This window comes from Tenrec ecaudatus, chromosome 7, assembly GCF_050624435.1.
Source record: "Tenrec ecaudatus isolate mTenEca1 chromosome 7, mTenEca1.hap1, whole genome shotgun sequence".
Lineage (NCBI taxonomy): Eukaryota > Metazoa > Chordata > Mammalia > Afrosoricida > Tenrecidae > Tenrec > Tenrec ecaudatus.
In genome coordinates this window covers 22,250,753-22,277,024 of record NC_134536.1, presented here as the reverse complement: position 1 = coordinate 22,277,024, position 26,272 = coordinate 22,250,753, and the positions used below count along the sequence as shown (strand labels likewise).

The 26,272-nt window shown below is 39.1% G+C and overlaps 1 protein-coding gene and 1 pseudogene across 1 annotated transcript in view; both read right to left on the bottom strand.

Moving 5' to 3' along the window:
- SHPRH (SNF2 histone linker PHD RING helicase) overlaps positions 1-26,272 on the bottom strand; it is a 100,923-nt gene that overhangs the window by 59,494 nt on the left and 15,157 nt on the right. Inside the window, exons 5-14 of the mRNA XM_075554424.1 lie at positions 24,949-25,027; positions 22,433-22,583; positions 20,084-20,195; positions 19,303-19,559; positions 16,852-17,493; positions 13,792-14,043; positions 12,919-12,997; positions 6,621-6,784; positions 6,261-6,517; positions 1,064-1,185 (exon numbers count right to left, since the gene is read on the bottom strand). Coding sequence (XP_075410539.1) covers positions 1,064-1,185; positions 6,261-6,517; positions 6,621-6,784; positions 12,919-12,997; positions 13,792-14,043; positions 16,852-17,493; positions 19,303-19,559; positions 20,084-20,195; positions 22,433-22,583; positions 24,949-25,027 — 2,115 coding nt within the window. The remainder of the gene's footprint in view (positions 1-1,063; positions 1,186-6,260; positions 6,518-6,620; positions 6,785-12,918; positions 12,998-13,791; positions 14,044-16,851; positions 17,494-19,302; positions 19,560-20,083; positions 20,196-22,432; positions 22,584-24,948; positions 25,028-26,272) is intronic.
- Positions 10,106-10,936, bottom strand: LOC142452657 (large ribosomal subunit protein eL6 pseudogene; annotated as a pseudogene).

Here is a 26,272-nt window from a genome sequence, read left to right as displayed (position 1 = left end):
GGTGCTATTCAGAAGAACTGTTTTCAGTTAGATTTTGCTGGAAGAGAGGTCATTTATGACTACTTACAGAGTTTTTTTGTATAGTTGTTACACTAACTCTGTTCTCTTATTATTATAAATATCCTACCATTATTGGTGAAAAACTACAGAATATAAAAAAAATACCAGAGTAAAGAAAAAGCAATCACAATTCTACCATAAGCAGATAAGACAATATGACCTAGCACCTTCTTTTATCCAATTTCAATGTCTCTCTCTCACACGTGCAATTTCTTCATTCAAGCATGAGATAATTCTACAGTCTTACAACTTACCTTTTTAGAGCAGTGTTTATTTGGGCTGCTAACCTCAAGGTCAGCTGTTCAAAACCACCAGCTGTTTTACAGCAAGATGAGGCCTGTTATTCCCACAAAGATTCAGTCTTGGAAATCCAAAGGGGGCAGTTCTACTCTGTCCTATAGGTTTGCTGAGTCAGATTTGATTTGGTGGTAGTAAGTTTGGTTTTTTTGAATGAATTACAAGTGACTAAAATAAATTCCACACACTTATTTATGTAATTTAAGTTCTGACATATGTATCCACCATGAAACCATCACAATCAAGATCATGAACTTATCTGTCACCTTTATGATTCTAGGATGCCTTTAAAAGTCATTACTCCATTCCTGCCTCTCACTCCACTGTCCTTGTGCAATCAGCGGTCTGTTTTATGTCACTATTGTTTGCATTTTCTAGTTTTCAATGTGTCAAAATTTAAACATTCTTCTATGTCTAGACGTTCAAAATGCCTCAGCCAAGAATGAGCATTTAGGATGCTACTCATACCCTGGCATCCCTGAGAGAGGCTCCCCAGAGAGAATTTGGTCAAAGCCCAGGTGACATGGTAAGGTTTGTGAAATGTTCTGAGCAGACAGCGCAGCTGTCCAATAAAAGGAACCAACATGCATTGCTATCAGGGATGTGTGAGAGCACCTTTGAGGGAAGATTTTTAATTTTTACTATAATAAACCTTCCTCACAGAGCACATAGAAGAACCAGAGATAACCAAGCAATCACCGTCTACCTTTAATGATGTGGATGCCTGCTAAGCCATTGAGGGCACAGACGAGCTGCCGATGTGCTTCTTCACATTCAGTCCCACATTTCTTCTGCAAGGATGTCAGCAGCTCTTCCATCGTCATGGTGCTAAAAGAAAACACAGATGGTTCACACTGGGAAGAACATCCTGAGTGTGCTAGCAGTAAGAGGGACAGAACGCATGAGACTGCCCAAAGACTCTGCCCCTTCTCTTCATCTCAGTTTTGTTTTTTTCTCAACTGAAGGTGAAGATGAGCTCGCTTTCAAGTAACTTGCAGCAGGTTACGCTGTCAGGAAGAGGGTAGGTGGGACTGGTAGCCAGCCTCATGACTTCTAAGACCACCTGCGGTCTCCCCAGCGTTAGTCCTAGAAAAGGAAGAACCCCTGGGAAATACCCTTTGTCTGTTTTTTTTTCTTCCTGATTGTGTTTTTCAGTTTTTCCTTTTAAAAATCATTTTATTGGGGGCTTGCGCAACTCTTATCATCATCCATCCACTGTGTCAAGCACATTTGTAATTTGTTGTCACCATCATTTTCAAAACATTTTCCTTCTACTTGAGCCCTTGGTATCAGCTCATTTTCCCCCTCCTTCCCCCACCCTCATGCATCCTTGATAATTTATAAATTTTTATTATTTTCACCTCTGTTTTTACAACAATCATCTAACTGGTTATTACCACTTCTTCTTTAGCAAGCAAGCAATCTTCTAGTTCCACTATTCATTCTTTTAAAAAAATTTCCCCCCCACTGTTCATTCTTAAACATCTCTCTACTTCAGTGTGTTCTAGAATGAAACAAGAAACCAACTCTTCCTCAAGTGCAGTATGACATATTAGAAACTATGAACATTAGAATGCAAGACTGCATGTGAACCTTAATCATACTTGCTTATTTAATCTCTTAAGACTAAAATTTGTTTTACCTGTAAAAAATGATGCTCTGCCAAGCATCATGTCAAACGACACTTCAGCAAAAGACTTAACTAATGAATTAAAAGGAGTTTCCTACTTTAATTATCCATAACAGTATTATATGTATTTCTTGTGAAATTGATCACATTTGCTTTACAAGAAATCTATAATCTTATTATTGCCCTTGTCTGTAAACTGCATAAGAGCCGAACCAAAATCGAATTCCTGCTTATATTTCTTATAGCACCTACAAGGGTATCATGCTAATAACAGGTGCTACAAAAAGGTCAAGTGCAATGTCATAGTCTGATCCACAAAGCAATTCCTGAGACAATACAGCAGTGGACATAGATGACTCAATGTTTTCAGAATGAACCATCAAAAATATATAGTCACCATAATGATAAAGAAAATGTGTTAATGTTAGAGGAAAATATTTAATGGTTCCCCTGATGTGGGAACCAAGAAATGGAATAATAAAGGAAAATAAAAACTTTTCATAGTTGGAGGGTGGCAATAAAAATAATCGCAATACTTATTCTGAAGAAATGTTTAAAACCATTAACAAAATATTGGTTATGTGATTTTTTTTCCGTCACAGGTGGCATTAACAAAGAAAAATTACCAGACTACCAATAATTGCCATCAAATCAGTGATAAGCATGACATTTTTGTGGTTAAAGATTACACCTTATCTCAAAAATGTATAACTGACTTGCTAGAAAGTTAGAGGGAAATGCAGAGTCATATGAGCGTAATAGCTCACTTAATAAGACTGCTAAATTTCAAAGTTTAATCTAATATAAATGGTTTAATATTTATAATGTGCAGTTTACGTGATTATTTCTACAGACAGAAAGACATATACCTTTAAGGGGGGAGGGGTAAAAGAAGATTAAAGTTGCTTGGTGATAAGACAGATATTAAAATTTCTTTTAATAATTCCCACCATTTCTTCAGTTCACTGAGGAGTTAGTTATTAAATGATATTTCCTTTTTTTATTATTTATCCAAATGCATACAGTTTCCTATCTGGTCTTGGAGTAAGTAGAAGATTAAACAAGATTGCCACAAATAACTTATTTTAGTCGATTCCTATAAAGGACTGCCTCTATATAGGGGCATGAGTGGAAAAGGGTTAAAACAGTCCCGTGTGCTACCTTTAAAAAGGCCTGTTTTAAAACTGGCCCTTGGCTGGAAACCTCCATGGGGAAAGCTCCTGTCATTCCCTGAACTGGTCAGTGTGGCTTGCTGTGCCTCAGTGTTTGTACAAATAATACAATTTCAGTAGAACTCCAACTTTTTTTCTGGGAGTTCAGAATTTTAATACTGTCCCCACCAAAAATGGCATTGAATTTCTAATGCACTTCCCTGGTTGGAAACATTTCAAACATACTGCAATCTCATGTCACAGTTGAGGAATTAACCATGACTATGGGACTCCACTGAAAGGAGCCGCCTGTGCTTGGATTTCCCCAGACTTTTTTCCATGTACCTCTCCCCTCCACTGGTTGTGCCTGGCATTTTTTCCTTGCAGTAAATCAAAGGAAGAGGACTTTCCCAAGGGAATTAATGACCTTGAGGTGGTCTTGAAGACATCCAAAAAGTGTTTCCCCACTATCCCTATAATTTTACTCAGTATCATAAGTAGTCGTTTCCTCTTTTATTTGCTAGGTAATTATATTCCAGAAACACCGTTCCCAAAAGAATAGTTTTAATCTATTCCTGGTGCATTTTAAAGGCACATTAAGTTTAACTACCCAGGCTACTTAGTATTTTCCTGTGGTGGGGCTGAGGGTTAGGCCAGAATTAGACACATTTCTGTTTCTGCTCTATTTTGTTCCTTCTTCATAACGATGAAGTAAAATGCTTATGAATGATGATGCTAATGGAACTACCTCTTTCCTGCTGTGCTGGAAGTGATAGCTGCCTGATACTGATGACATCAACACGCGTCCTGATCCCTCACTGCTCTCAAAATATCACTGAGAAAAATATAAGTAGAAATCATCAAGGTCTGTGGAACTGGCCCAGAAAAGGAACAGAAATCTACATACAACACTGCAAACAGAAGAGATGCCATGGAGCATACTAGATCAGTATGCTAGACCAGCTCAGCATACTTACTTGGGCATCAAGGCATATGGATTTGAGTTTAACTCTGCCATATTCTGTGACCCTTAACAAATGAATTCACCTCTCCAAGGCTCAGTTTTGTCCACTGCAAATGGGGAAAACTGTATGATTGGAAGGTTTTGTTTTTTTTAAAAGACTAAACAATTTAGTGCATGTAAAAGTAGTTACTCTAGGGCCTGGCACATAACAGCTAACATTTCCTGTGTGCAAACAAACATTAGGAGGCTTGGTAGTATAGGGGTTAAGCTTTGGGTCGTTAGCCATGAGGTCAGCAGCTTGAAACCAGTAACTGCTTTATGGGAGAAAGCTGAGGCTTTCTATTCCAGTAAAGAGTTAGTCTCAGAAACCCACAGGGGCAGTTCTAAGAATGAGAACAGCAGCAAATCACAGAGGGCAACATGGAGTGTTGTGTACACATATTACTAGTGGTAAGATGTATCAAATAACCGACAAAAAAAATTCATCTGCATCCTAAGCATGTCTTTTCTTAACTCAAATTCATCACAAGTTTGGCACCTGTGGAAGTTTTAGGAGTAAAGTTTAAATCTATGACGTTCACCTTTTGTTTTATAGCTACTTTATTTTCTGCTGGGCAAATTCTACTGCCAATGAGTTTTCAAACCTTAGTAAATCTTTACGGGGGCAGAGACTCAGCTTTCTTACAAGCAGCAGCTTGCATGTTTGAACAACCAGCCTTGTGGGTAGCAACCAATGCTTTCCCAAAAGTGTCACCAGGGCTCCTTAAAGGAGGGTCTAACATTTTTAAGCCCTCTGAGCAGTAACACTGTAAAATGTTGCTTAAGGAGGGCATAGAAAATAAAGAAAACACAAGCGTTATTCACACTACATAATAACTAGCAAGTGGCCATTTGGTGTCATATCAGTAACTGAAATGTCCTGTTGTATCAAGTTCAATAGCATTCTTTATATTTTCACCAACTCCCAAGCAGAAACTCGACATTTCTAACAGAGGAGGATCAAAGATAGCAAGTCATTCATGGAAATGCACTAAGACCTTAGTCAAATGCTATTCATTTAAGTTTATATGATTCTTTCTAAGCTAAAGAATCTTCCAATGTTTAACAAAATTTTTTCTTTGCTCTAAGTGATAGTTCCCCAAAACTATTTGTCCTATAATTCCCCTTTCAGCGTAAAATTTATTCTGAATCCCCCTGGAAATTAAAAACTTTTGTACACTAGCCCAAAGAAGCCCTAATGGCGTAGTGGGTTACGTTTTGGGCTTCTAACCATGAGGCTAACATATGAAGCTTTCTACTTCTGTGAAGAATTACAGTCTCAAAGCCACAGACGCAGTTCTACCCTGTTCTATAGGGTCGCAGTGAGTTGTTGGTTTTTTCTTGAGTACAGGATAAAGTATATAATCTCTTTTTGCAACACCTCCTGGACCACTCCAGGACCCCCCACCAGTGTTAAAAATATTTATAGTTTATTGACATAAAACTCAATATTTAGTACCTTAAAAAGAGTTTTAAGGTCAACATCACAAATTTTAGAACATTTTCTTCATTCTTGTACTCATTAATCTCACTCATCACAATCGAATCAATGCTGACTCATAGCAACCCTCATGGATTTATGAGATTATAACGGTTTATTGGAGTAGAGAGCCCAGTCTTTCTCCTGAGGAGTTGCTGGTGGCTTTGAACTGTCTACCACACGATTGCAGCCCAATGAGTAACCACTATACCACCTTGGCTCCATGTACTCATTACTTTTAAAAGGATAGATAGACACTAATTTTTAAATTCTCCAATAAAACAATTTAATAAAACAAAGATTCAATACTTGAATCTTACTAAAGTTAAAAAAAAAAAGAAAACCCTTAAGCTTTCCAATGTTGGTTTGCTCAGCAAAATAACCCTTTCAATAGGAGTAGAAAGCTTTTCTGCCTACTCAGTCTGTAACTCAGATCCTCTAGATCTCTAGTCCAGAAGCAATTCTAAAGACCAGACCAGGCATCACTGTTATTAAAGAGCACAGGTAGTGCAGTTTTAATTATGCTTCAGTATTAAGTGAATACTAGTTGTACTTTTGGCTATCGAGGACGCCGTACGATTTGATTACTTCAATTATGATTTTACTGTTAATAATAGTACAAGGAACTGATTTTAAAACCTTTTCTGGAGCGGCAAGAACTCTCCTCGGACAGCCTGGGGGTGGCAGCAGGCCTGCCTGAGTCTTAACAGTGGATACAAGATGGAGGTAACCGTCCGCCTGTCCAGGCTGCTGAGCTTCAGAGCCCAGTCGGAAATCTTCCTGAGCTTTGCCACGGCATCCTGGCAGCACACCTCGTGCTGGCGGTGATAGAAATGCCTCTCCACTGGAGCAAAGTGGAGCCAGTGAGTTTCTTCCGTCTGAGGTGGTATCTGAATCTGCAGTGAGAAAAAAAACAGGATTTCAACTGAAATTACAACTTCCCACTCCAACTCTGCGGCTTTATGATATCCTTAGTAAATGGAAAATCATCCTACTGACTTGGTCAATCACGTCTTTCTTTGCAGACCTCCATAGTATCTTGGCAATAAAGCTGTAGAGGGGCTGAGGATTCTTCTTGCAGTAAGGATGGTACAGAAGTCGGACCCACCAGTGCCTTATACAGTAAGGATCAATTCCAAGAAAGAGCACTAACCCATAAAGATCTGAAAAAAAAGAAGAAACCCATTAATTTTAGTTGCTTCTCAAAAGAATAAATACTGTAAGATCCCCATCCACTGACCACACCTGTGGAGTCTATTTCAAAGCTTAAGGATCCTATAGGACAGAGTATAACTGTCCCACAGGGTTGCTAAGAATGTAAATCTTTACAGAAGCAGATTGCCACATCTCCCCCTACCTTCCACTCACCCAGCAAGTGGCTGGTGTATTCAAATTGTCAACCATTTGGTTAGCAGTCAAGTGCTTTTAACCACTATGGCTCCTTTGGATGCTGCCAAGTACCCTTTGGATATGCCAAGTCCACATGTAGAATAGGCAAATGCATCATTAGTGACTATCAGAAAGGATAAAAGGGGGAAATGGAAACACGGCACCTAAGGTGTGTTGAGTTTTTGTGAAGGGTGATGAAATATTTGAGAACAGAGAGCAGTGATGGGTTCACAACTTGGTCAATGTAGTTAATGCCACTGACTTATACATGGCTGAATGACAAATGCTACTTTTAAGTAATAATTTTTAAAAGAGGGGTTGAATAGTCACTTTTGCAGACATTATATATCACAAACTTACATTTATTATGTACTTGCTCTACATCCTGTGTTAGGTTCTTGAATGCTGTAGTTTAAAAAAATCATTACACAAAATTTATCCTTGGTTCAAAAGCCTAAAATTTCCAGGCGAGAGACATATGGTACTGTGTTTTAAAGCTAACAAAGATGAGCATACTGAACTAGGGAGCAGGAGGAGGACTGTGAGCACATAGGTAACATGAAGAACATTCTCTGGTTCCTCAGATTCTTTGATCTAGTACATCCCCCTCCAAGAAATAAGATTAAGACAGGTATAAAAAATAGAGATTGTTATCATACAGTGAAGCTCATGCCAAAATAAACAGAAAATGTCTCAAACAGAAATAAATCATGATTAACTTCATAAAGTGATTTTCCTTTCTAACATTTGAATACGTAAAAAACCTGCTTCTCAAAACCTAAACAAACCAGAAACAACTTATTGCCTTCAAGTTGGTTCTAACTCATAGCAACCCTACAGGACAGGGAGAACCACCCCTAAGGGTTTCCGAGTGCAGCTCTTGAAGGGAGTTGGCAGCCTCATCTTCCTACCATGGAGCAACTGGTGGTTTTTGACTTTGCCGTTAGCAGCCGAAGGATGAACCACTACATTATCAGCTCTGTGAAAACGGTTTAGGATGCCACATTTAGTGGGAAGGAAAGTGAAATATAAAAGTATGCATGCAATATGGGCTCAAATATGAGGAAGCTTCAAAAGTTTGTGAACGAATGGAATTAAAATTTTTCCATGAACATTTTGAAGACACTTTACATCTTTTTATAAGGAATAAATGAACCAGTAAAGGAGCCACCCACAAAGACTGATGTTATATGCATCACTACATTAAAACACGTACAAGTAAATGAATGGACATGAAATAAGAACAATACTAGCAACGGTTGAAATAACTTTCACTGGAAGAAGCACATTAGCCTGTGTGATCATGAGGTGTCAATGGGATCAGGTTATCATGCATCAAAGGTCCAGAACAAAAAAATCCTATCAATGTGAATGAGGGGGAATGTGGAATGTAAACCAAAAGCCCATTTGTAGACAATCGGACACCCCCTTACAGAAGGGTCATAGGAAGAGACAAGCCAGGTCAGGGTGCAATATAGCACCAATGAAACATACAACTTTCCTCTAGTTCTTTAAAGCTTCCTGCCCCCACTATCATGACCTCAATTCTACCTTACAAGTCCAGCTAGACCAGAGCATGCACATGAGTACAGGTAAGAGCTGGAAAACACAGGGAATCCATGACAGATAAACCCCTCAGGACCAATAATTAAAATAGAGATATCAAGAGCATAAAAGGAAGGTGGGGAAAGGGGGCACTGATAACAATGATCTACATAAAATCCATTCCTAGGGGGATGGACAACAGAAAAGTGGGTAAAGGGACAGCAGTCGGTGTAAGATATGGGGAAATAATAATAATAAATTATCAAGGGTTCATAAGAGGAAGGGTGGGGGAGGGGAAAATGAGCTGATATCAAGGGCTCAAGTAGAAAGAAAATGTTCTGAAAATGATGATGCCCCCCCCCCCCAGAAGAATTCACTTCAGAGGACAGCACCGAAGCTATAGTTCAGTGAGAGGGACACATCTGATCAGAGCACACAGTAGCAAATGAAGGGGGAGGGAGAGAGAGTGGAGTATCAAATGGCATCAAATGTACCTGACACAATGGATTTATGTATGAATTTTAATATGAGTTGTACGAGCACCCAATAAAATGATTTTTAAAAAAGAAATTGATGATGGCAACATGTACAAATGTTCTTGACACAATGGATGTATGTATGGATTGTGATAAGAGCTATAACAGACACCAATAAAACTATTTAAAAAAATAATTAACTTCCATTAATGGATTATCTAATATGTACCAGGTACTGTGCTAATGGTAGTACTTATAATTAACAACAATAGCCACACCCCTCTAATCCTCTGCCATTGAATCAATTCTGACTCATACTAACCCTGTAAGACAGAATGGAACTGCCTTTGGGGATTTCCGAGACTGTACCATAAGCTGTGTCGTCCTCCCATGGAGCAGCGTTGGTGGTTCCAAACTGCTGACCTTGCGATTAACAGCCCAAGAGGTAACACCACCAGGGTCTTCTAATTCGTCATTTAATTAATGAGACAAGCAATGGCAGGAAGTGAAGGAGGAATTGAGCACAGTTCTTGCTTATCTGATTTTCCAAGCAGACTGGCATTATTTTAGCCTTTGTGCAGAAACAGGCTGAGGTAGTTAGTTTATTGTGCCAACCTGGCTGATAAGCATGTGTGGGGTTAATTGAAGGGCGGAGGGATAAATGGCTCTGTAAGCCTCGCCTTTTGAGTTCTTGGGCCTCTTGCTTTGTGATGGTTGCACCAGGATGCAGCTGCCTTAGCAGTTCCCTGCTTCAGCTTGCAAGGCTGACTTCCTGCAAGATATCCCACCCCCAAGGAGAAGCCACATAGACCTACCCGATGCAGCCCTGGGTGCTGGAGCAGCCTTGTGGAGACCCTTGCCAGCACTGAGATGCTTACACATTCTCTGACTCGGCTTTCCTCCTGCAGTTGACATCATAGTGTAGTGTTTTGTAAGACGGGGGAGGAGGACTTTGTGGATTGGTGTCGGACATATGGGTTAATATTGGACTAGTGGGCTTGGGCAGCACTGGGTTGGGATGTTTTCTTTTCTTTTTTCATATTTGGGTTATTTAATTAAGTTCTTTGCAAGAATCTAGAACACCAGTTTGTGAGGATGAACTCCATTTGTGAGTGAAGGTAGCACGCAAGTAGCCTTGAAGCTGGGGAACAGCTTTGATTTTTGCCAAAACTTGGGAGTCCACGGCTTTCTGATCAGCCTTGCGCTGATCCGTGATCTTGTATTTCTCTTTCTCAGTGTCAAAGATCTCGCCTTCTTGGTGTCTGGGCTTCGGCAGCTTCTTCTTCTTGAAGTAGGCGTCGGTGACATACTTGGGGATTTTCACACCACTGATGTCAACTTTAGTAGAAGTGGCGATGACAAATTTCTGATGTGTTCTGCGCAGAGGAACTCGATTGAGGGAGAGAGGTCCAGTCACACGCAGCAAGCTGCTGCCCAGATGCTTCAGGAAGACCACTCTCTTGCCTCGGTGGTGCTGTGAGGATGATCAGCACGGTCCCTGGGGTGATGCTGGCGCGCAGTCTCCTGACATGCTGGCTGAAGGGCTTCTTGCTGCGGCTCAGCAGCTTCCGCAGCACGTCTTCCGTAGGGTAATACCTAGGCATTTTTCGCAGCTTCACCACTCTGGTCCCGCCGTTCTTGTCACCACCGACTGGCTTCGTGACAGTAGTCAGAACCTTCTCCTCCTTCTTCTCAACCCTGGACTTGGCCGCCGAGTACTTCCTCTTGTACATGGCCTTGCGGGAATACTGGCCGATTCCTGACTAGGACTGGGTTTCGGCTGCAGTGGGGCTTCCCCTTCTTGGGCTTTTGCCCCTTTGCCTTAACTTGGTCACTGGCATCGGCTTTCTTGACTTCCGGCTTCTTCTCCTTGGCGTCTGGCTTCTCAGCCTTCTCACCCGCCATCTTGCAAGATGGGAAAGAGCGGGATGTTTTCTTGATGTGCACTTAGCCTTTATATAAAACTCTCTCTTATACATGAGTTTCTGTGGCTCTGTTTCTCTAAAGTACCCAGACTAACACACATGCTAAAGTCTGGCAAATTAATGACTGATAACACTCTAGCCTCATTTTCTTGCACAATAAACATTTACTAAATTAATAAATCACCAAATCTGGTTCATCGCTTTTAGTCTAGCAGTGGTTCTCAAGCAGGGTGGAAGTGAAGGCATATGATTCTGCCCCCAGGAGATCTATGAAATGTCTGGAGACATCCTCGTCGTCACAACAGGCACCTACAGGGGTAGAAGCCAAGGATGGTGCTAAGCACCCTATAATTCAAAGGCCAATCACTCTCAATAAAGAATTATCAGGCCCAAACGCCAAAAAGGCTAAGGTTGAGAAAGCTTAGCCCAGGGCAAAAAGAAAAATGAGAATTCCACTTCCAAATACAAAGTAGCAAATCACAACAGGACAATACTCCCAGTGATGCAACTAGGGAAACAAAGATAAACTGAAAGGTTCAGTATAAAGATATCAGAGAGTCATAGAGGTAAAGAGGAAAAGATGATTTACACACCGAAGAACTTTGGGAAAGTGCGTACATCTTTAGATGGACAGGAAGCACATGGAAACTTGGGAGGTGATTATCTAGGTTGTTGTAATAGTTCTCGATAGATAGACAGATAGATAAGCTAGATAAACAAATTATATGTCAAAATGTTCAAATTTTACATCTTAAATATCTACAGTTTCACTGTGTCACTTATGGTATACAATAAAACTGCGTGTTTTTTTCCTTCTGATTAACCAAGAAAAATTTTGTTCAATGTTGACAAGCGCTAAACACACCTGTCAACATTTTCCACATCCCCAAAATCTATGTAAAGTCCAGCAGGTACCACTTAGTCTTAACATGGCCTTTGAAGGAGACTGATGGTGCCCTTTCAACACTCATCTTCATCTAGCTTATTCCAATTATGCAAATATATGAACATATATTTAATAAAGTTCTAGAAAATGTCCTCCAAGTACGAGTCTCAAAAAATATTGTTTTTAAGCCACGGTATTGGAAGTTATTTTCCTTTTACTAGAGTAAGCTATCCTTCTGAACACAAACACAGTACAGGAAAACCTGAATTTCAAGAAAGAATATTAAGTTTTGAGGAAAAATATTTACCACTGCCATCTATCAATTGTATAATTTAACTATATGTTAATGACAGCTTTTCAAGATTTGATTATGTAAAACATGTCCTTGAACATTTAGTTTTAAATATTTACCAGTTAAGAGCTTTTAAAATATAATGTCTATACTACGGAAAAATGTGATATGAATGGGAGTAATGCAATAACACAGGTAGTATTATTAGCTGTGGGTGGAGGAAAGGAATTGAAACCATCTAAATTTCAAAAACATGGAATGGCTAAAGGAATAATAGCAGGTACATATGATGTGATATTATACTTTATTGGGCTTATTAATACTTCCTAACTTTTATAATCAGCAAAACTATAGTTCTATAATATATATAGAGACAGTCAATGAAACGTGTATTATGGAGTTGGGGGGGTGGGGGCTGGGACTGGCCAAAAAAAAAAAGAGTGTATTATGGACTCTATTTTTATACAGTGGTTTAATCGAAACTATTTTTCTTTTCCTTCTTTAGGTTTTTTTTCCCCTTTTCTAACTACCACTTTACAATTCTAGCTTCAACTCTGACCTACACCTAAAGTGCTTCGGTAGACACAATCATGGTTCAGTAAAGCAACAAGACTGCGCTTTCATTTGTTCTCACACACCAACTAAACATCACCCGAATTTCATTTAAAAGGATAAATGCGTGAAATTAGTAGGAAGCAACTGCAAAGACACATATCATCAGTAAACCATGTAAACAAAGCTTTTGATAGGCCTGCAATCTGGGAAGAAACCATCTATTTATTACCTTCCAATCCTCTCTGCACTGGAGTGCCACTGATGCACCACCGATTAATCCCACTCAAGCGCTGAGCCATTTCTGCAGCCTGATGAAATGAGAGAAATTAAGATTAAAAAAAGACACAGGAGAATGGACACGACCAGATGTCAAGTGAGAAGTGCCTGCTCGTATGTAACAGTTATCACATTCACGGTTAGTGTCGTGGTTAACAGACCATCTTTTAGTACAGTGCTTCTCCTTAGAGGCTGCCCTGCTCCCCAGGAAGAGGAGGGGCAGTTCCAACCTAATACATCCCTAGACCACTCCAATCCTCAGATGTCAACTATATGATTCAAAAATTCAGACTGGGTTCCAGACTGGTCAGAGAGGACAAAATAAAGATATAAAAAATGAAAGTTGACTCAAAATTCTATTCTATAAAGTAGTATTTTTTGGTCACAATTTGATCTAAATCAACTCTGGCCAAAACTATCAGTGCCTTCAAGATAAGCTTTCTTGTTAGTAGAAAGCATTATAAAAGTCGCTGAACAATTTTCATTAATCTGTATCACATATAAACCCTTATTTAAATGCATAAATGCCTACAGAGCAAAGATGCACAGATTACAAAAATAATTTCAGAGGGGTTCATACCCTAAGAAAAATATAAATGTAGAATGCTTAACAGCAAACTTTTGATCAATATCAATAGTGTATGTGAACTATGCAAGGGGGTTTCCAAACGTTCAGGAATAATGGAATTAAAAGAGAAGGGAGTTTTTCCATGAACTTTTGCAGCTATCTTGTATAGTAAAGAAATGATTAAGTTTCCTAAAGAAAATTTCCCCCTAGTTTTTTCACCCACTTTCTTCCCTCAGTATGTTTTCCAAAAATTCTTACTTTTACAGTAGGGCATTCAACCATCTGAGCTTCATCAAGGCAGATCCTCCACCACTCCACAGCTACGAGAGGGCTGGGAATGGCCATATAGCGCTTCTGCTTACGTAGACGACGCCCATCCTCACTGTTGCTATGTGGGATATCTACATAGTTTAGTTCTGAACGAAGGACATCATAGGTAATGATAACGATATCTTGTTCCGCCAAAAAGTGAGGCTGTAAGAAGCCATCCTTCTTCACTCCTTGATATACCTAGTAAATAATCAGTGTAGACATAGGAATTTATAAAATGGTCTTCAGAGATAAATGGAACCCTCATTTATTCAGTTAAGGAATCCTTTCTATTTGCTTAGGACCACCCAACACTCGAAAACACAGACTATATCCATCTGGAGAAAGAAACAGGTTAGTGTGGAAGACTAATAGCATAAGCAAAACGTGAAAGGAGCTATAACATAAGTAAATGCCAATACATAATCACATCATTATTATTGAGGAATGATTAATTCTAAGGTTGAGAGGTAAATTCAGAGGCGCCAAAAGCTGAGGTCAATCTGGAAGAACATTGAAGTTTTCTCAGTAAAAATAAACAAGTGGTTGAAATAAAAAGGGTAAAGCACCACGGGATCAAGACTTGAAGCACTCGAGTAGTTGTTCAGTGTCATTAACTGTCATTTCAAAAACAAGATGGTTATAATTATTCTTATCTCACATATAAATGTAAAGTAACTTGCTCAAAATTCAGAGGCAAGATTCAGCCCCAAATGTATTTATTCCCCTAGAAAAGAGCTCCTGATTTGTGGTTCCAAAGTGTAAAAATTATTGAGCAATACCATTAATATCAGAAGAAATATAAGGCTTTCTATTCCCAGAAAGGTTCACAGTCTCAGAAATTCACAGGGATAATTCTACCCTGTCTTATACGGTTGATATGAGTTTGAGTAAATTTGGCAGCAAGTTTGGTTTTTGAATGAATATCATATGCAAAAATTTGAAAAAAAAACAAACAAAAAACCTGAAGAGAATTCCAAAACGGTTGCAGTAGTACTAACACCATCAATAGTGAAATGTCAGAAATTCAAGTTGAGTTCATTAGATGTGGAACAAAAGATGTAATTGCTAGGTCAGATAGATCTCCGCTAAAAGTAGATTATACCAGAAGATGCTTACCAGTATTCTATATATTATGCAATGGCATTTGACTGTTTAGAGCCTAAAAAAATTCTACAGATTTCAAGAAATGGGAATTATAGAACACTCACTTGTGCTTATGAGGAACCTGTACATCGACCAACAGGCAAGTCATTCAAATTGAACAAGGGGATACTGCTATTGTTGTTAGGTGTCCAATGAGTTCCAAATGACAGCAACTGTCAGTCAAGCAGAACTAAACAAGGCCTGCTCGTGGGCCATGCTGACAAATTTGTTTTATTTGAGGCCTGCATAGTTTAAAATCCAGAAATCTGTGTATCAGGTTGTATCCTTTCACCATATTTATTCAATCTGTATGCTGAGCAAATAGTCTGAATGAAAAGCTAGGCTGTATGAAGACCACCACATCATATGCAGATTGTGAATGTGAAGAGGACTTGAAGCACTTACTGATGAAGACAACTTTCAGGAAGAATTACACGTCAACATAAAGAAAATATAATCCTTACAATTAGACCAATGAGCAACATCATAATAAAGCCCAAACACAAATAAACCTACTACCAACAAGCTGGGCTGATGACTGAGAGCCACTCAATAAAGGGTTCTGGTGGATATAATCTTTACAGAGCAACGTCTTTCTTCCTCAGAGCTGCTGGTGGGTTTGATTTGCTGACCTTGCAGTTGGTAGTCGAACACTTACCTGACCAGGGCTATATAACATGATCTATGGAGAAAATATTGAAGTCATCAAGGTCTTCATTTTATGTTGATCCATAATCAAAGCACATACAAGCAACAGTTGAAAAATCAAGTTGGTGTACTGCACTGGGCAAATCTTTGAAGTGTTAGAGCCAAGCTAACACTTTGAAGACTGAAGTGTGCTTAACTCAGCGATGGTATTTTCAATGACCTCAGGTGCACTCGAAAGCCGGATAATAAATATGGGACACAAAAAAGTACTGATGCCTTTGAATGATGTTCGTAAAGAATACTAGAATGTCATGGACTACCACAACTGGAATACCATGGGCTTTCCGAAGAATGTATTCAACTCTGTGGGTCATACATAATAAGCAATGGGTAACTCTGAGGAGAATGGAATTCCAGAACACTTCATTGTGCTCACACAGAATTTGTACTTGGATCAAGACAGTTGTGAGAACAGAACAAGATAATACCGCCTGGTTTAAAACCAGGAAAGGTGTGTATCAGGGTTGTTATCTTCTCACCATACTGATTCAATCTGTGTGCAAAGAACATACTTAGAGAAGCTGGTTTATATGAAGAAGAATGTGGCATCAGACTGGAGGAAGGCTTATTTACACTATGTTTATGGGATGCACCATTTTGACATATTTCAATTTCCTCAAAAAAAATTACAGAAATCATTTACATTTACTTCCTAGCATTTATGCTGACTTTTATCCATTTAATGAGACAAATAAATATCCAAATTCATTTCCTTCTAAGCCTCCCACTCTCATAATTCTCTGGGTAAGTATACCTATTTCTGTGGGTTCACATCAATCAGATGTGCATATAAATTGAATATTAATCCCAGTAAATTAGTTTCATACAGGAAAACATTCTAACGGGAAAACATTACAAACACAGTCAAAAAGTTCTTAGAAAGTAAGCATCAAATGTAAAGAGATTGTCAAACTGAACAACCCAAGTGACCCTTACGAACTCAAATATCTCAAATGTTATATACAGTTTCATATAGTGTCACAGAGTTTCACTTATAAGCTAATAGTGTATAATCGTTTTTAAATAAGTTATTAATAAAAAGAAATGTGTGGCTTAAAGTGGCAATTCGATGCATGTGTGTAGAGGTGTAATGAGAGATATCCATCAATCTAGTCAGTGTTAACAACAATCCTCCTAAAACCAAACATGCCTTACCAAGACGCGAAGAGAAGACGACTTCACGTGTCTGTTGATCTCGTCCACCCACTGGTGGCAGATGGAGCTTGGGGAGATGATCAGAGTGGCCCGCGTGGACACTGGCTCCATCGCAACAAGGCAGTGCGGGCAGTAAAAGGGTTTAATTTTCAGGTCTTTTTCTTCGTAGTTCACACATTTTGCATGCTGCCACAGGCGGCATTTCAGACACTGAACACGAGCCTTACGGTCGATGTGGCCAAATTCCCCACATATGCACTCAAAGCGATAGTCAGAGGCGTTAGAGGGACTCACGGGAGCACAATGTGGCAGATCACTGCTTGCAAGCTTTGGAGATTCAGGTGTTTGCTTGACTTCAGAAACACATGTGCTTTTAGACATGGTGGCATCAGTAATTTCAATGTCACTGGCAGCTGGGCAGTGTCCTTGTGAGTCAGAATTGATGCTAGGTTGTTGGTTTTCTATTTCAGTGGATGGAATAGGCTTTTTCCTCAATTTACTACGATTTTTCCTCGGCTTATAATAATAATAATAAGGGCCATCATCATCATCAGAGGTGTCTGATGGCAAGTACTCAGAATCAGTGTCCTTGTTTCCTGATTTTGTGGGTTCTTTCTGAACTTTCCTTGGACTCCATATTGCCTGTTAAAGAAAATAATTTGTTGATTACTTTAGTATAGGCAAGTTGGGAAATTAAATTTCCAAATATATCTACACGTATTCATAAGATTTCAGCCTAACAGATACAAATACACGTATGCATTGTCTCACATCCATTATGTTTTGGAATATACATTCACAGTCTGAAAGGATCTAACAGAGGTCAGAAATTCTGACTGTAGAAAAGGGCGCAGTAGGTGTACTTCATATGTGCAAAGGATCGAATCTTCTCACCAGTTCTTTAGGTCCCAAGTTGGCAGAGGTGAAGGATGGGGGTGGGTGGGGGTGATGGGGGGAGCTGGTGCCCATCTTTGGCTGCCTGTTCCACAGCTCTGGCTCCAGGCAGGCTGTACACACTGCCCTATGGAATGTTCACCCACTTGGCCTGAGCACCCTGTGATGATGCTTGGGTTGGAGGCTGCAGGAATAAGTGTGAGGAGGAGGGGTAGGAAGGACTGGAAAAATGTACAGCCCATGAAGTGAAGAGGACTCTTGGTGGTATAGTGGGTTATGCCTTGAACTGCTCACAACACTGTAGTGGCTTGAGCCTCTCAGGCACTCCATGGGAGAAAGGTGAGGCTTCTTGCTCTTATAAAGATTTAGTCTCAGAAACCCAAAGGAGCAGTTTCTACTCTGTACTATAGGGTCATTATGAGTTGGGCTGTGGGTTTAGCTTGGGGTTTAAAGTGGATGGGAAAGGGAGGGAGGGAGGAAGGGAAGGGAGGGCAAAAGTGAGCCAGAAGTGAGGTGGCTGCCATGCCAGCTGAACGGCAGGAAGAGGCAAACCAGAACTCTCAGGGATTGGGCCAAGGTCACACAGGGCCAGCAGTAGTAGAGACAAGGTTTTCAATCTTTTGGTATAGCAGTGGTGTTAAGAGTCGAGGGACTAACTGGTGACCGTCCATGTGTTTCTTACAACATCCAAATCACATGTCTTATTTCACAGAACATACTGTAGACTTAAGTAATGCATACCTGTGTATTATTTGACCCTTGGTCTAAAAGGGGCTTACTGGAAAAGAGAAGCAACAGGATAGACAATGATAATAGAAACTTATCATATGTAAGTATAGGATGTTACAGAAATACCAAAGTAGGGTAACAAATATTGTTGGGGGTGGGGTAGGGGTGAGGTGGTATAGGGAAAGCAAGGGATTGTTCCCTGAAAGTGTTATGTGAGTTAGGACACTTAACACTGAATCAATGGGATGAACATGTGTTCTGTATCCTCACAGAGTAGCCTAGGGGTAAAATGTTGGAGAAAATGTTTTTTGCCTGCTATTTCTATTAGAGTAGCTGAGCTGATAGGTCCATATTTTGACCTGTCATTATTTCCTTGATTTAGTTTTATAAATATTGTAATTGTTTTCCTAAAAGGAAACAGAAATTACTCTATCAGAAGTAGTTTTATAACCAAATGATGATGTAGGAAAGAACAGAATTACGTAAAATATTCAAATTTTACGTAAAATACTAAGCAAATTTATGCTATTTGAAATATTTTAAAATTCGGGACAAACTTTCTAAGTGCTTAACACAGCATGAGCATAACAGACACTTTAAACTCTACAGCATGCTTAATCATGACAGTCTCTACTCACATGGAATGATTTGCAGAAAGCAGCAAACCTAAGTTAGGAACGTTCATCGTCGGAAATGCCTGTAGTAGTAGCTATTTGGTTTACTAACTTGTTCATGACCTTCAGACTGTAAAAGCTTCGGTGTCAAAGCAGATTCTGCCAATTTATCCGGACAAGTTATCACATATAGGTACTTCATAAATGCGGTTACCTGCTTTCTTGTTTTATCACATATATCTTCTTCCTTATAATTCTTCCCCAGTGTAAAAGTCCCAGAGAAACCATGGCCTTTGATCTGTTTAACGAGCCCTTCGTAAATCAGACATTTCAGCATCCGTTTCAGAAGACTTCTATTCCGCTGAACATCATATCTGTATATAGAACTGACATACTTATAGATGGAAAGAATGGACACGCCTTTTTTCCAGTTCAATTCTTTCATAGCTGTCAATATCATCACACGTGTGGCTACATAAAAAGAATACAACTATCAGCTAATTATAATCAATGCATATTGGGGTCTGAGATTAAGAAAAAAATGAGTCAAACGGTTCTCAGAGGTAGATTCTGTTTAATGTGATTTTGCAAAGTATGTCATAAAAGATGATCTCAACCCAGCAGAAATTAAACTATTGAAATGGAAATAATTCAAAGATGAATTACAAATACTAATCTGCTGATCTGCTACTATTCTAAATGAAAAAAACAAAAAAAAAACCAAAACCCCAAATACCCAAATCTTTAAATTATCTAAGCATAAGCTACCACAAAGAAGGGATTCATTTTGATAGCAAAATTTGAAACAGTTAACTAGAGAATAAACCTTTTCTTTTGTTACAATAATATGATTTACAATTAAATTCACTTACACATACCTAGGTCTGTAAAACAGTCATTCATTAACAATTACAAGCCATCTCTCCATGGCAACTGAAAAGCGTCAGACAAAGATCACCAGAAGCGAGTATTTACTTTAGAGAAGGCATACTTACGGGGGCACTGGACTTTTACTTTGGGTTCAACGGCCACATTCTGGGTTTCTGTGGGTTTTTTCACTTTTTCTCCAGAATTGTGTGATGGAATGAAATAATTCACCACTTTTCCCTGATGCAAACAACATTCAGTAGTTACAGTGTTTTGCTTTCAGCATTCTCAACTGTTTAATAACATTCAAATGGTTATTACAGAGATGCAAAACGTGCACAAAAAGAAAGGGTAGACGGGTCTGTGACTCGTACACAGTTACTTCTTATCCCAGGCCTCACAGCCCACCACTACTCTACAATGGCACATATTGTCATATCTTCTAGAATTATTTACTCAACTCTGGAACTTCCCAAATGAAGTTTTTAAAGCCTATTTAAACAGAGAACCCATTGAGTTGATACTACTGAAATTAGCCACTTAGAATTAGTGGCTAGTGAGCAGAAAAACCCAGGAAGTTACTGATAGTTAAAATGATAGGGCACATAAGCAAATGAGAAGAAAGCTGATAGTGCTCGGCTAACAAAAGATACAATGTCTGGGGTCTTAAAAGTTTGAAGATAAACAAGCAGCCATCTAGCTGAGAAGCAACAAAGCCCACATGGAAGAAGCACACCAGCATATGTGATCATGAGGTGTTGAAGGAATCAGGTATCAGACATCAAAGAACAAAAAAAATTCAAATCACTGTGAATGAAGGGGAGTGCGGAGTGGGGACCCAAAGCCCACCTCTAGGCAACTGGACATCCCCTTACAGAAGGGTTATAGGGAGGAGATGAGCCAGTCAGGGTGAACTATAGCAACGATGAAACATATAACTTTCTTCTAGTTCCTAAATGCTTCCTCCTTACCCACTATCATGATCCCAATTCTACCTTACAAATCTGGCTAGACCAGAGGATGTACACTGGTACAGATAAGAACTGGAAACACAGGCAATCCAGGACAGATGAACCCCTCAGGACCAACCAGTGGTGAGAGTGGTGATACCGGGAGGGTAGAGAGAAGGTGGGGTACAAAGGGGGAATGATTACAAGGATCTACATATAAACAACATATGGACAACAAAAAAGTGGCTGAACGGAAACATCGGACAGAGTAAGAAATGACAAAATAATAATTTATAAATTATCAAGGGTTCATGAGGGACGGGGGCAGGGAGGGACAGGAAAATGAGGAGCTGATACCAAGGGCTCAAGTAGAAAGCAAATATTTTGAGAATGATTATGGCAACAAATGTACAAATGTGCTTGACACAATGGATGGATGTATGGATTGTGATGAGTTGAATGAGCCCCCAATAAAATGACTAAAAAAACTATCAAGTCATTTTTCTACAAAAGACATCTGTTTCTACTTCCAACTCAAATTTGAAAAGCTGATGTTGCAAACTCAACCCTAACAAAAGTTCCCACAGTCCTAACCGTGAGCAGATTGAGCCATAGAGATAATCAAAGCCACAGGAAAGTCTCATTCTGCTGAATTTAATGCAATGATTTCCAATATCCTTATTAGGAAAGATGAGCTCTGAGCTAGAGTTGCCTAAGTTAAGGATTTCATGTGTATATGTGAACTCTAAAGTTTATATTTTTAAACACAATTATATGTTTTAGGGTAAGGACTTAAGATATGTTTCACCTAGCAATCTAACTACCAAATACCCTCTTTTAAGATATACATATCTGAGATTCGTAGCAATTTTTAAAGTAAAGGCCTAAAAAATTTTCATGGTAATACGGAGACAATATTAAGTGACAGGGGAGAAAGACAGGACTTTCTACTCCCGTGAAGTTACAGTCTTGGAAACCTCCAGCGACTTGGTGGCAGTGATTTTTGAATAATTAAGTGGCAGAAAAGCCTCTGGGTGGCAGCTTGTATTTGAATATTTACCTAATGGTTGGTGGTTAGAATCCATTCAGCAATCCCACAGAAGAAAAGCCTGGCAATTGGCTTCAAGATTACAGTCAAGAACACCCAACCAAAAGCAGGTCTACACAGTAATACCCGGGGCTGCCATGAGTGCAAACTGACTCCATGGTAACACATTTGGTCTAAGTTTTAGTAAAAGCAACAAAACATTTGAGGAAGCAATAGTACTTTCCTAAAACAAAATTTCTGTGCAAGCCAGAGGATGTCTGCTAAGTGATTGCATAAATCCTTTGTTGCTGGGCAAAGTCACTTTTAAAAATTCTGCTGGGTCACAAAAAGCCCTAAGTATGTGCCAAGTTAGTCAACTAATAAGTAATATAAATCATTAATCACAAAGTATTCTTAAAAGCCAAGCAAATGTTCAACATATGCTGTTCTTTGAAAACATATGGCCCTTGCTCCCCCAAGCCCCACAGAGCTTCGTCTACCTCCGGAAGAGTGAGAGCATCTTGTCTGACATCTTGTCTCGTATGTGTTAGAATCAGAGCCAAAACCTCCACTGTCTTTCCAAGACCCATCTCATCTGCTAAGATTCCACCAGGCAACTGTGGTCCAGGAACTGGGTACTCACGAATAATGCTAAAGGAAAAGACAAGAAAAACCCATCAGAAAACAGATTAAAAAGCATACTACTAATATATCCACAAGCAATGCACCCATGTGACTATCGTGTCCACACACATATAATGCACCTAACGTGCCTAAGAAAATAATGTAAGAGGGAGGTGGGTCTTGGCATAAGAAGTACAGTGTGCATTATATGTGAAAAATAGGTAATATTCCAAATTATTGTTCTCAGAGAGAACTAGAAGGAATGCATGAACGTTTCAGTTTCTTTATATCACATTATTTTAGGGTGAAACAATTCAAACCCTGACACATGATAATCAAGAAAACAGCCTGAAATGGTAATTAAATCTGTAGAAATAATGTATTATTGGTAAGTAGCCACCATCTATCCCCTTCTACCTTAAAAGGCGACTACTACATTGATACTATGCAACTGAAGTGAAATACCGGTAGGGGCACCGATGGTGATCAGCTTTCAGTGGAACTTCCAGACAAACAACAAACTAGAAGAAGCATGCTGTCCACAGCTGAAACGTAAGCAACCGAAACCATTACCAATAGTGATGGGATACTGGAATAATATATAGTGGTCCCAAAAGATGAGCCCCCTCAGGTTGGAACTCTCAAAATATGAACAGGGAAGAGCTGCCGACTGGGCACACACCGCAGAACAAGGGAAAACTGCTGCAAATATCCATTAGTAGCAGGAAAGCTCCAAGTATGATACTACATGAAGTCACCAAAAATGAAATGACACTCACAAAAATCAATATCCTAGGGATTACTGGGCTGAAATGAACTGGTCTTGGTATTTTGAGTCATAACCACATGGTTTGCTAAGCTGGGAATAAGAAATAGGAGAGGAATGGTGTATTCATCAACAAAAAGAATATTTCAAGATCTATCTTGACAGACAATGCTGCCTGTGTTATAATATCTATACGCCTATAATGAAGACCAGTCAATACAACTGCTATCCAAATTTATACACAAACCAATAAAACCAAAGATGAAGAAACTGAAAAATTCAGTTTCCATACTTCCTCCTACTATTGCCACAGTCTGAAATTGATCAAACATACAAATATGTACGTTGGCTGTTTATCAGAGGAGAGCAGTCCCTGGAAAAGGACATCATGCTTGGTAAAGTGGAGGGGCGGTGACAACGACAGCTCAGGAGAGAGGTAACTGCACACCAGCTGCAACAGTGGGCTCAAACAGAACAGCCAACAATTATGAAGATAGTGCGTGTTTGGTTGGTGTTTTGCTCTGTTGTGCACAGGGTCACTCTGGGTCAAGGCCAACTAGATGGACACTAATAACAGCACATTAAAAGGGAACATGTCTGTTGCCTTAAAGAAGGGTCGCGGGAGGAGTCGAGTCAGTCAGGGTGCAGTGCTAGCAATGACGAAACATACAACTTTCCTCTAGTTCTTAAATGCTTCCTGTCCCCCATTATCATGATCCCAATTCTACCTTACAAATCCGGCTATACCAGAGCATTTACATTGGTACAGATAAGAACTGGAAACACAGGGAATCCAGGACTGATGATCCCTTCAGGACCAGTGGTGAGAGCAGCGATACCAGAGGGTCAAGGGAAGATGGGTAGAAAGGGGGAACGGATTACAAGGATCTACATATAACCTCCTCCCTGGGGGATGGACAACAGAACAGTGGGTGAAGGGAGACATCAGATGGTGTAAAATATGACAAAATAATTTATAAATTATCAAAGGTTCATGAGGGAGTGGGGAGCAGGGAGAGAGGGGAAAAATGAGGAGTTGATACCAAGGGCTCAAGTAGAAAGCAAATGTTTTGAGAATGATAAGGGCAACAAATGTACAAATGTGCTTGAGTGGATCCAAGTGTACAATGGATGCATGTGTGGATTGTGATGAGTTGCATGAGCCCCCGATGAAAGGATTTAAAACAAAACAAAACAAAACAAACAAACAAAAAAGGGAACATGTCTGTGCTACTTTCTATGATCTTTAGGAATTTCTCTTAAAAATAAGAAGGGCAGTAAATAACTATTATGTTTTATTAATTATGTTCACAGAGCTTGCAATACAAATTGACAAGTTTAATAAAAAATGTAAAAACTAGCCCATAACAAAGTGACATTTTTACCTAGAATTATAATTTCATTTCAAATACTGAGATTTAACTGTTTTAAGTCTATTATCCTGCAGTCATTTACTGGAAAATGGTAAGTGCTACTTATTCCATTTCTACCCTATCTATAAAAATTCTAATCACCTATTAATTTAGCATTTTCCCTTTAGATTCTATAATGGATAAAAGCAGTAAGGTACAACCTTTCATGTTATTTATTTTTTTAAAACAAGTACAAAAGGAAAATTGGCCTTACCAGCCTGTGTATGGATTATAGTAGAGTTTCAAGCCCTCGGGTGTAACAATTTCTCGCCATAGGAGGTGCAAAGCATGTTCTAAAGAAAAACATAACCATAAGAACCAGTTTTTGCATTTGCCTCATTTTCCTGGGGATAACTGCACGGGGCAAAGGAGCCCTCGGGTCCTTTCCTCTCCGACTGCTCTTTAGCTTCTTATGCTCCACACTTTCCACATAAACAAGCGATATGACAGAAGAATAAGAAATAGCAAATTACAGTGAATTACTAGAAGATAACCGACTCCTACCCTAAAGAGGAAATGTACTTGTCTTTTATAAACCCTCAAAAACTACTGTCAAGTACTGTATATACTCGAGTATAAGCTGAACGAATTATCGGCCGAGGCACCTAATTTTACCTCAAAAACAGCATTAAAAATGTGCAGAAAAATTCGGCTTATACACGAGCATATACAGTGTTAAAATTATGCTGCCAATATTCTAGTAGGCTAACACATTTATCCAAAGCAGACCTGGGTTTGGAAGAGGTAAGAAGAGATTTATAATTCTGAAGAAGTACCTAAAACTGTAACAAAAGTTGGGTTGCTTCAAACACAGTCTTCCACTACCGTTCTTCATAGCTTGACTTGTCTAAACCAATTTCTATATAAAAAATATATCTCTACTAATAAATTAAACAGTATTTAACTTTTTGCTGCCTTCTTCAGAGATTCATAGATGAAAAAGGAATATAGAATCAAAATCCATAGCATGTATACAATGAAAAATTGGAAAGATAGAAAGTTGTATTTTATGGGACCCAGAAAGGACAGAACATACTAAATGACAGGTGGAGACTTATTACTAACAAAATCTACTTGAATGAATGAAATAATTACAAACCACGAATACATATGAATTTCAAAATTCATTTCATGTTGAAAGAAACCAGAGCAACCAACCCCTTGGCACCCAAGACAAAATAGACATTGTACAGTTTCATTAACATTTCAAATAAACAAAACTAAACTAAACTGACACTGGTTTTCTCTGAAAGGGGTGAGGTAGGGGAATTGACTACAAAGGGCCATCAATGACCTTTCTGGGCATTGGAAAACACTCTGTATTGGCATCGCCAGATAGAAATATGTGAGTCACTTTAAAATAGTCATATTAAGCCAAATGAAAGAAAATAGATAAAATTAATCTTTGATTTAGTCCAATATAACCAAAAAATTATTCCATTAAGTACAACCAAATGTGTACATTCTTCTTGAACTGTTTGAGACCTGGTGTGAGTATTAAACTTCAGGCACATATTGTTAGGGGTAATTACATTTCA